Source organism: Sturnus vulgaris, chromosome 12 (genome assembly GCF_052056855.1).
Source record: "Sturnus vulgaris isolate bStuVul1 chromosome 12, bStuVul1.hap1, whole genome shotgun sequence".
NCBI lineage: Eukaryota > Metazoa > Chordata > Aves > Passeriformes > Sturnidae > Sturnus > Sturnus vulgaris.
Genome location: NC_142254.1, coordinates 3606334 through 3618532, shown reverse-complemented (window position 1 = coordinate 3618532; position 12199 = coordinate 3606334). Strand labels below are relative to the sequence as shown.

At 41.0% G+C, this 12199-nt stretch overlaps 1 protein-coding gene across 3 annotated transcripts in view; it reads right to left on the bottom strand.

The window, feature by feature from the left end:
- Positions 1-12199, bottom strand: part of PEPD (peptidase D) — a 144971-nt gene that overhangs the window by 41438 nt on the left and 91334 nt on the right. For all 3 annotated transcript variants that reach the window (XM_088171820.1, XM_088171819.1, XM_014881912.2), the window contains one exon: positions 4161-4309. In XM_088171820.1, coding sequence (XP_088027946.1) covers positions 4161-4309 — 149 coding nt within the window. The remainder of the gene's footprint in view (positions 1-4160; positions 4310-12199) is intronic.

Sequence of the window (12199 nt, the reverse complement as noted above, 5' to 3'; positions counted from 1 at the left end):
AGGCTGATGAATTTCCCTCTTGGAATCCCAAATGAGTCAATAGCTTTTACATTAACTTCTCTGGCCTGTTGGCTCCTGCCTGCAGAAGGGGGACTGCTGCACACTTGCACATCATTGAGATGCAGTCTGAGCAAACCCACTTGCCTGCCCAGCATCTGTGTGCTGTTATGATGAGCACTCTAAGAAAAACTGGTGAGGACGTTGATAATTTTGGATTCAGAGCAGGTTTTCAACAGTAGGCAATAAACAGCTCCAGGCCATGCACAGAACAAAAGGTTAAACTAAATTACTGCATAGCTGCTCATTAGCTCAGTTCTTACTGTTATATGGGTTGTATGAAGACAGCAGAGTGAGAAACAATGAATGTATCTACAGGAACATTTAATTCCAATCATCCTTGGAGGTGAAATCTCTTGGCTGTCCCCACTTACTGTGTTTTTGTTTACACAGTGGAATTTTGAAGTGCATGAATTGAATTAATTTCAGATGAAAGTAGACTGGGACATGTGCTTCAGGACTGCATTTAATGTGCCTCAACCTTTGGCAAATCCAATGATATTAATAAAGAATGCAGAAGTGAGACAAATTAGGACACTAACTTCTGGAATACTCTGAGACATGTGGCTTTACAGTTTCACTCTTTTCAAAACTATTCCTTCTATGTAGCATATCTCTATAAAGCAAATTTTATCTCAAATCACTGTTCTGAGAAAGAAACAGACAATGCCTCAGCCACTGGAGGAAATGAAAGTGTCAATATTCTGCACATGTGCCTCTGTATTTTAGTTCTGTGGAAGAGGAAATTTAATGCAGATGGACTTGACACAATTAAGAATATCCCCTAAGCAGAAATGCAACATTCCTCTCTGACATCTTGGATCATAGGCCTGACTTTGTAGGAAAGACAATTAGCCCACTGCCACACAAGCACACTTAATTTTGACTTTCCCTTCAATGACAAGCATCACTGTCTTCATCAGTGCTCCATGTTCAGTGGTTTCAAAATTGCTGCTTATGCAAGACTGAGTAAGCCCTCAGTCCCTCCCCTTTTACTTTTAACAAATTTTGTTTGTGGCAGAAGTTGTGATAACTGCACTGAACTTGGGCTGTAATCCCACAGAGAGTGTTTCTTAACTTTCAGAATATATCATTTGCCTTGCAGAAGGAATTCTGTTCTTGGAGTTATAAGGTAAGGAGACCAATATAAATGATTAGAGCTGTTTGTACATTCAGACCATGCACAGAACGTAGTCAGATGAATGCTTATCTAGAATGAAATAAAATGTTCTGGAGTGTTTTTAAAATTATAACAACTATTTGTATATAGAAATATAAAGAGAATGTATTAGGAAGTCTATTACCTCTCAGCAAGTATCTGCACTCAAAGGTTAATTAGGTTCATATGAGAGCCAAACTGAAAAAAGAAATGCAAATCTCTCAGGCAGAATGTTTAAGGTTGCTAGCAAGCTGTGTCCTTCCATAAACACAGTTATGTAACCCAGTATTTGGTCAGTGACTCTCCCTGAAGTACTTGCTCCCTATCTTGAGTCAGAAAGACCCCAGGAATCATTAACACCCTGATGACAACTACTAGATGTGCCCTGTGACCCTGTGCCACAAGGCACAATTAAAGCCCCAGTTGTGCAGCAGGAGACAAAACCATTTCCTACAGCTGCTGACTGTGCTGTGCCCACTCTGCTCAGCCTGCTCCAGGAATGGCTCCTGCCACCTGACCACTCACTTGGCTGCCTTTCATCTCGGGAACTCTGGGAGCAAAATAACAGCAAAATTAACATAGGCTCTGTAATCCAGAAAATCTCACTAAAATGTGATGGCTCTGGATTTTAAATTTAGTGCCTCTAATCCTGCACACTCCTCTGCCTCTTCTTTTGGAGACCCCAAGTATTACAGGGAGGAGAGACACTTGTGAATTCACATCATCATTTCCCACTGCTGTCTGCGACAGTACCTGGCTCCCCCAGGAGCAGATCCTGGTGATTTAGTCAAGGAGCTCACAAATCAGGTTTGTTTAAGGAGGCTGCAGCCTCTCTCCCTGAAACCTCTCCCTCTGGACAGCACTGACAATGCATCCATGGGCATCAGCCCCTTGAGGGGCTCTGGGGTTTCTCAGCAGCCTGACAAGTATCTGATACTAACCATGCCATAATGGTCAGCCTTTCCATTTCTTCTTTTTCAGAATGCTGGTCTTCCAGGAGATCTTAAAAACTTACTAGACTCTTAACTGGATCTGTAATTCAAGAGTCCAGGTTGCATTTCATTGCATACAAAAGGAATGAAACTAATGAACCAGTTCACAGACCATTTTATGTTGATACAAAATTCATGATTACTAGTCTTATGAAGAGTGGAAATGCATTTGCAGTGTTCTTCCAAACAAGCAAGACAACAATATGAACAGAAAGTTCAGTCCCTTTTTCTGCCAGAGATTAAGAATGATTTGTCTATCTGTGGATCTCAAGCTCCCAAAGTAGTAAAAAACCTTTGCAACTACTTCTCAGAAATACTCAGCTTAGTATGTCCTTATTTTCTGACACAGTAAATAAAGTGTTCAGCAAACGGAAAAATTCTCTACACCATCCTGAGCACAGCATCATATTAGCTCTCAAATTCTGAAGCCGGTCTGCAGCTTAGCATAAAATATTGCTAAAAATGTTATCTGAAATTAAAGATGACACTGAAATGCAACACAAACTGTGAAGAGGAATAGGGATGAGTCTTCAGGGGAGGAAGAGCAGATGATGAAGAATGCATATTGTTATTAAAATAACAAAATATCTAGTCTCATTTTGCATTTAAGCATCGAGTGTTATTTCTCCTGATGCCTTGAGAGGCTGCCTAGAAGAGAGGCTGGGCAGTGTTAAAGGAATAAAGTAGATATTTATTAAAAAGGTTTTCAAAAGATTCACCTTGGGCAGTACAAGATCCTAGCTGTGACTCCACCCAAGACGAACAACAGATCACACGTTTTCACATTTTTATAAGTTTTGATCCATTTACATATTGGGGTTAATTGTACAATTACAGCTCCAGGTTCTGCAGTCCCATCCTCCCAGACTGCTCTCCTCAATTCCCTGTTGTTTACACTTTTTGGGGCTGAAGCTGCAGTGGTGTCCTTGGTTCTGGGGCTGGAAAAGGATTGTTTTGTCTGACTAAATTGTCAGGAGAACCTGCTAACACTTTATATGAAGTTCAGAGTTATATACTGATGCAGTGCAGAATGTGGATAATATGAAAGCTAAAACTCAAGGCATCACTCCCTTCCAAGCTGCCCAGATAAACAGTGCTGCTGCCAGCCTGTATAACAGGAAAATTGCTTCTGTTCTGACTGGCAATCCAGAAGCACAGGCACTCAAGGCCTGACGACTGAAGACTAATACAGCACATTTAAAGGATAAGTGTGCTTTGTGCATTGAGTACATTCTTCTCAAAGATGTTCCATTAGTAATACTGAGAAATGCCCAAGTACCTTCGCCAGTGACAAAATCACAGCAGCAGCTAGCTCTAAAATATTTATTTGCTGGCCTGAAAGCAGAATGGGAGAAAAATAAGGCTTTCATTAAGCCAGACAGTTGTTTTAAATGAAAATGTGTATTTGTTGAATCACTTTGCCTCCAATTTAAAGGCATACAGTGAAGTACTCAATAGCCAATGCTTTTGAAGGCTTTTTAAGGTTAATCATCCTTCCCAAAGATGCATACTGCATCCCCTTTTTCAACAGAAGATTTCTATTGTGTCTACACATAAAATATAGAAAATGCTTAAAACAAATTGAAGAACAACATGTTCTTACTTGAACTCTGACTTCAGCATTTTGCATAAACTTCCTGAAAAGATGGCTCTCTGTGTAAAGACATACCTGAGTAACAACTGCCATCCTTAGAAGAAGGGAATTAAAAAAAAAAAGAAAATAGATTGAAGTGTCTTATTAATTGTGTTAACAATTGTTTCTATGTCATGTCTTTAAAAGTGTATGGAAAATGTTGTGTATCCTACCTCCATAGATTAGGAGCTGCTTAACCATGGAAATTAATTTTATCATCTTGTTCCCTCCCTTCCAACACTTTCAAAAACGCAAACATAATTGATTTGACAGCCTGAATGCTGCTCTCAACTCCTGCAGACAGGCCCTGATGTTTTACCTGGCTTGATTGCTTTCATCACAGCCCGTGATGCCTTCAGCACTGCCTCGTAGATAGCCCTCTGGTCAGCAGTGAACTTGCCATTGGCAGGGAAGGTGCAGGTGATGTCAGAGCTATAGCAGTAATATTCTCCTCCCATATCAAACAGGCTGAAAAGGAAACACAGGGCAAAGAAATGAAAATTTAGCTCCAAAGATATAGTAGAAGGTAGCGGACCCTTCTCTTGGTCTGCACTTAAAACCATGGACATTTTGGTAGATCACCAATATAATCACTACCTGAACATTGTTCTAAGTACAATGGGATGACAGTCCCTTGGAATCTCCTGGCAGAGGGGTATCTGCATTCCACATAGGTTAAATGGACACCCTTATGGTCCAGGATGGGAATGGGCAGAGAACACAGAAAGGAAGATAAAAAGCAAATGAAGAGTCCACTTTAAGCTCCTCAGTTACAGTTTCTAGGAATTCTTCTCAGAAGAGAAAACATGTCCTTTTTTTCTGTCCTGAGAAATGCTAGCACCACATACAGCATCCAACATCCAAAACAGAATCCCACTTAACAATGAAATGTTAATGGAATGTTAAAGGATTATGGAAATATCCAACCATAGAAGTACACATGGTACAGCTTTCTGCATCACAGACAGAAGAAAGAAATTATGAAGTGCTTTCTTTTAGGGGACAAAAAAACTGGCTTACCCCTTGAGAAGTGCATTTATTCTATACATGTATAAATGATTCACCACTGATTGCTGAGCTGTCAGAAATCAATCTACAGGAACAGCAAATGGGAGTCTATACCCTTGTGAGGACCATGTCAGACATTTGTAGTACCATGCTTCTCAAGCCTGCTTGATAAGGTATTGCACTGCCTTCAGCAGGCTCAGAAATCAGTAAATAACCAAATAACCATGTGGACTAGACAACACTTGAGCAAATAACCCCCTTGGCTCATCAAATATTGATTACAGGAAGGCACAATTTTTTTATCTTGATACGGTATTTGTGTGACCTCCCGATTTCTATGGTAATGAGTCAGAGTTGAAATCTGTGAATTTAAGTCTTCTTCCAACCACCCCAAACAACTGTGAGAGTCTAATCACCATAAGAAATATGATTTTCCTTCACTGTGTTTGAAAACCTTGGAGTTTTCCTCCTCTTGCTGCTTTTTCACAGCAGGATCAGTCAGACAGCACAAGCAGAAGGCAGGGCACTCCACTGGGGCACCCTTCTCTGCCACTGAGTCCCAATTACAGTAATAATTAGCAAAACTGGAGCGTAGCTCTGTCCCCAAGCAGCATATGTGACAAGGTAAGGATAAATATAAACTACCACAAAAAGTGCTATCACACTCTGCTGTAGCTGATCATTTCCAACACAACTGCTACTGAAAGCAATGGACAGTGAGTAAACAAAAGCAATCACGATAAAACTAAAGAATATTTCAGCAGAGCTAGGACTCTTCTTGCTGCACTGCACACACAGACACATGCTCACGAAGATTTACTCCAAGAACTTTTAAAATCCACTCGACAATTTCCTCCATGAACAAATCTCTGCCCTGCCTGCAGTCTTTGGAGCCTCCCCAGTCTGGGCACGGTTCAGCTGCAGACAGACTTGCAGGACTGGAACATCAGGAACAGCCCCAGTGGCTGCAGCTGCACGAGGCTTAAAGCTACAGGAGCAAACTCCTCAGGACAGTGCTACAGAGAGAACTGCAAAGGTACCTGTGTACACACCAGCCCAATGCAAACACCACATTCCTTCACTCAAATATGCAATGCTAATCCTGAAAGTTGCTAGCTGAAAAAAGACACAAAACAGGCAGCAAACATCAGATCCACAGGGTGAAAAAAACATGATTGGACACCAACATAGAAATTGCAAACCAGCCTGGCCAGATCTCAAAATCAGAAACCCCATCAACATTGCCTAAGTTTTCATTTTATGGCTAGACTTGCTTCTAAAAATAACTGAAGGTACACATAAAAAATCTACAGATACAGAAAAATAGTTGCAGCAACTAAGAATCACAGAAGCTGCCACATGCTGTAATGTAACAAGAAGAAACAGATCAGTTCTAAATCTCTGAACACATCCCAGACTGAGCCTTTCAAAGTCACAAATCACGTTTCAAGATGGGTTCTGCAGCAGTCCTGTGGCCTAACTCTGTAGCATTTACAAATGTAAATGCCCACTCAGCATGGTGAAGGTAAAGCTGTGACCAACAACTTCAGAACTCCCCGTACACATCTACTGGAAGTTGCTATATTTTATTGTATATATTACCTGCAGAGTAGTTATTCTGAACTTACCAAGGGCAGAATTTTACCTATGTCTTTAACCTTACAATTAGCAGCATTTTCTCAAACCCATTCATCACTCAGTGGCTGGTAAATAGTTCTTGAGTTATTGGAGAACTGAGCAATGGAAAAAAAGTCACAAAGCTGATGGTACACCAAAACAAAGCTCACAAGCTAGGAAGCACCATTTGTTCAGGTCTCTTGGCTTCCAGACAAGAGGAGACATGAGGGAAGATGATCTTTCAAATTCCACCACAGATCACAGCACACCATCCAGCCTGTATGCTTCAGAGAGAAAGCATCCAAACCAAATGGGACATCTGGGAGATATTTTGGCTCTTATCAGGAATTCTCTTCCATTTAACTTCAGTTGGGAACATATCCATTAGCTAAAATGTTGCCCAAGACATGGAAATAGCCCAAATATTGTAGTTATACTGAGAAAATAATGGGAGCCTGAGAAGATCCCAGTTTCATATATTTGCTTGCCAGGCAAAATAAATGGTGAAGCATATTTATATCAAATAAAATGTATGACAGCTACTATCTTTTCCTGTTGACTAACCAGAAAAAAAAATCTAAAAGAAGGTTCCTTGGAAAAAATACATTTATTTTACCCTGAAATTAGATGATTAATTGCTAGTGAAAAAGATACTATTAGTGCATTCTAGTTTGTTCTCAACTGCATGTACAAAATTACCTGTCCGATAGTGCAGTCTTAAAAGAGTCAACAGAGAAACAACCACTTAATGTTATTTTGACTGTTATCAAACGTAGCAGCAATATAAACAAACCAAATGCAGAAATGAAAATGGGCCTTATAGGCACCTTGATCTGTAGCTTACCTCTTAAAAGCTGTTTAAAACAGATCAACATACGCAATAATATCATAAATATTCACCAAACCCTATCAGATTTCCCTTTTAGATAAATTAAGTGCTCCACATCTAGCAGACTGTGTATGTCATCGTTACATGTACGTTGCATATACATTATATTTTGTATAACAAAACTGTGAATTCAGTTTTCTGCTGAATGGTGAAAAACTTCATTCTAAAAATACCCTTTCACCACTCCTTTTTCAGCAAGAACACCATTGTGAATTGCTGATTTCAACGAGATGGTAAGTCTGAGGCTGTCAGGTTTCTGAGACACTTGAAAGGGATGGTGAATAGAGGAGACATTAGGTTTTTATGTCAAACTGTTCATTGATTTAGCTTGAAGTTGAGAAGGTCAGCTCAATCTCTTTCAAAACTTTCTGAGAGAAAGCTAATCTTGCTTTGCATCATTTTGTTGTGAACAAAAGTAACACCTTCATTTTAGGGTAAAAATTGCATGATGTTGTATAAAGCAGATTTAACAGTCAGAAGACCTGAGCACCCCACGAAAATTCTATGCAACTGTTTCTATTTATTTTCTAGAATGACTAGGAAGCTGCACCATAAGTAAGAGATGCATAGCAAAAATAGTCCAAACTTCTTGGAAGTATGGGCATAGCTCTCCCAATGGAGGCCTCAGTTCTTTGTGCATGCATAATCTTTCCTACAAAACATATTGCAAAATACTGTAAACATTACTAACTAAAACTGAACAATGCAAAGTGTAAGAAAAATCAGATAACCTGCCAGTTGCTCTACTGACAGAGTGCCTTGCTCATGTACCAGTAATCCAACATTAGCCAAGAGCAGTGGAATAGAAGGCGCCTTCTGCCTGCTTTATAAGTCACCATCAAAAATAACTCGGAGCATTTAATTCCTTTCATAGGGAAAAATATAAACCCACAACTTTAAATCATTTTGCACATAAACCAGTTTCATAGTCAAAAAGAAGAAGAAATGTGTGTGACATGCCACAGCCTTGCAGAAAGGCTTGACTGGACATGCCTCTCCTCAGAGCAGCTCCCAGCCCTTCCCAGCAAGTCCCTGCAGCAGTTCTTCCATGTACAACCCAACTGGGGCTCTGCTCCCCATGCAGGAACCCAGCAGGGAAGTTTGGAGGAAATCTTTCAAGTCCTGGCAATTTTAAAGTGAATACAGGTTTTAAGTCAATGCTGGAACTGAAACACAATGGGATGCACAAAAAAAGTTCCTTTCCCCTCTTGTCCCTCTGAAACAAAATGGATGAGTAAGACATGGCTGCGTTACTTTCACAGAATATTGGCACCACAAAATGCAGATTTATAGTTACATTTTTTGCTTTCAAGCCAAGAAAAATAATATGCATTTTGATATTGATTTTAGCTTTCTTAACCTTTGACTGTGAAGCAGCATGAAACACTTTGTGTAACACTTTAAATTTGAACACTGTGGACTATAAAGAGTCATAGTTCTTTTCTTCATAAAGTCACTGTATGCCATTTTTCAAAAATAAAGCATCATCTTCCTTTAAGCATGTGTTTTACTTTTATAGGCTTGCTGACACTTTTATTGTCAAATAATTTGAAACTGCCAGGCAATGAAGCAAATTATGGCCAATATCACAATGGGAAGCAATACTTTATTTGGGATATCTGAGCCATGTGTATGAATTGTTATGATCCAACCACCAACCCAACCCAAAGACAAGCTCTCGCAGGCATTTTTCGGGAAGCCTACATCTACTCCCACGAGCTAATGCATAAAGCTGTCACCTTCCTGCTCTAGAGATCTGCTTGATCTGTACACTCAGAACTGCATCTCCTCACGATAGTTATAGAATAATTACTCTTCAGCAGCTGTTAATGTGGCAGAGCAATGACTGGGGTGAAAGCCAGGTGGGTGTCCTTATGCAATGCACCCTGACACTCATACTGAGCATCACCCACCTGCACCCCTCATCCTCCACAGGGTCTGCTCTCAGGACAAAGCCTTCCCTTCCCCTGGGTGGGTTTGCAAGAACAGCAATTAGAAAACTGACATTGCACTATCTTACCGTGCCCTCCTCACATCTCAGGTTAAACAGGTGTGAATACTGAAGCACTTTACTCAGCAACATGTACTGAGGTTTTAAGGGTTTGAGCCATTATTAACCAGCACATCTATGAGCAGCCACACAGATGAGCTCGTGCCAGCCAGTCTCAGGACAGCAGGGATAAAGGTCCCCACATTCTTATCCTGCTCTTACTGCCATCAAAGCAAGTCATCCCCAGCTGGAGATCTACACTGTGTGATCTCAGCATACTCTGCTCTAAGTCCACAGAGCGCACTCTGTGCTTTACACTTGATACAGCAATTAAACCCTTAAGTATCCACACACTGACAAAATCCACCGTTTGTTTGGTTAAACACTTCTAAGGCAATTTCAGGCTTAGGGGAACTAGGTATCAGCATTTCTATGAGATACATTTTGGAAACAGGCCAACTGATTTGGAAATAGGGTGTTTTTATAGGAGACCACAAGAATGAGTTATTGTAAATGATATCACAAGGAAGAACACAGAGAGATAAGTGACACATACTTTTTCATACACTTCCATCTTGACTAGCCAAGAGTTATCAATTAAAAAAGCAATAGTGGGTAAGATAACATCACAAACCCCAAGAGAGAATTGGGACAGCATAGTCCTACCATTCTCAGGAAGAGGTTTTCTAAGAGAAGCCTTGCTGTTACCAGCTTCCATCTGACATGGCAGACAAGGAACTTGTACTGGCTCTGTCTTGAAGCCAGCTTGGCTCACTGGTTTAAAGCCAGCTTTTTGTCATCAGCACCCATAGAGTCAAAAATAACCTTTAAAAAGTATTCAAGAACACTTTGTGCATAGGAAATTTGATTCTGGGTATTCACAAGAAATCAAGTTTTTGTTTAAGGCTCCTGCTCAAAAGAAGAGGCTGTAGTCACACAGGTAAATGCAGTTACAGCTGCATGACTACTCTCCACCCAGCTGCAAGTTAGGTAACCATGTGGTCCCACACTTGTTGTACCTCTTGTACCACTGTCTCACTTCACAGGCTTTCCCAAACTGTCTCAAAGATAATGGGAGGCTTGTCTCAAACTTTTCTCACAGAAGACGACAATATCCACCACTAACTAAGCTTTGCTCAGATAGAGTGTGATAAAAATAAATACCTCTCTCTACATCGAATTTTGAAGGAGAGAGGATTGCCTGCCTGTATCTCTACAATTCCAACTACAGACACTTCAGTGGATGTAGCAAGACTATACAAAAGTTTGGGCTGGCTGGATTAAAAAAGAAAAAAGAAAAGAAAGCAACCAAACACAAAAGGTTCACCAGGTGCTGGTGCCTGCACTGCTCAGGGTTTCCCCTCACTGTCACAGATACAGGACTCTGGCTCACAGGATCAGAGCAGCAGTGTGGTGATGGCTGCTGTACCCCTGGCAGGGAGCTGTGCCCCTGCTCTGCTGCTTCAGCCCTGACACTGAGAGAAAACCAACAATAGTCTGTGGGAGTGTGTAGGAGTGTCCTCTCTTACAATGATTTGTCCCAAGCAGACCTTCAGATCCATTCCGCCCATAAGATACAAAATCTAAATCTCACTGAGTCTACCAAATGAGCTGCACATAAGAGCTGGTTCAGTAAACACCCACATATACTAGTAAGATTGCTATTTTCATACACAGGCTAAGAAGGAGTCCCTTGCTTGCAGCATTTTATCTTTTGCAGAAATCTATGACAAGATCCTTAAGCTTCTGTGCTAAAATAATCAATTTCCATGATCAAATATAAGCCCTCTTCTACCCCCATGCAGTTTGCATTAATGCCTTCTTAAAAATGTTAAGTTTGCCCAGAGCAAAGAGCCAAGAAACCTTCTGATTGGCTTGTTCACAGATAAATTGGCCCCCAAGTGCCATTCTCAGTGTTTCAGCTAAAGCAGAGGGATGTTTCTGTGCTGCACACAAATAACAAGTACTGGGAACACCATGCCAGTAGTGCTGGATTGGGTGAAGGAGGTGGCAGCAATGAGGGTTCCACAAGATGCAGAAGGCAGCTGAAAAGCTCAGCCAGATCCATGATGACAGTGTGCCAGAGACCAGGAGCACACTCAGGGGAAGCTCTGATGAAAGGGTTCCCTATTTGACTTGTCTTTTAGCTGAATGGGTGATTTCTTTTTTCTGTCTTTACTACCCTAATTATTAGCCATTTTTAAGAGACCTATTTAGTAAGTCTCTCAACTAATTCTCTTTAGCAGTACTCTCTTTAGCAGAGACAGTTTAGTGAAAAGTCAGCAGAGATGGCAGCAACCCCCAAGTTTTGGCCAGTTTCCATCCATGAGGAGCCTCCCCATTGGAAAGGCAGTATCTGGGGCTGCAGCTGACTTGCTCAAACAAGGAGCAAGGAAGTCAGAGCTGCAGGGAAGAGAGGGGTGCATTCAGGGAGAAACCTGTATTGGCAGCTGAGTACTTCCCATTCAACATGACACCAGCAAACCTCACTGGCTCCTCACCAGAATGTCTCACCTGCACAGGGTAAAAACACTACAGCTGCCTTTGCAAGTTACTAAAACTTCTGCAGCTGACTAAACCTGCCCATTTCTAGATGTCTCCTGAGAAGTGGAAGGTACTGAAACTGAATTGTACAAGTTTGACAGTTCCAATACAGGCCACGATTCTTGGGTGCTGACATTCAGAACTACAAGGCTTAGCTTTCAGCAGCTGTTTCTGGACACTGACCTGCATTGTCCAGCCTTGACAAACAACCATTGCAGATCAACTGAACAGGTGAAGGGTCAGGCCTTACTTGATGACTTTACTGTAAATATTGTCATGTTTTCTTACGTGTGTATGTCCATGCTCATGT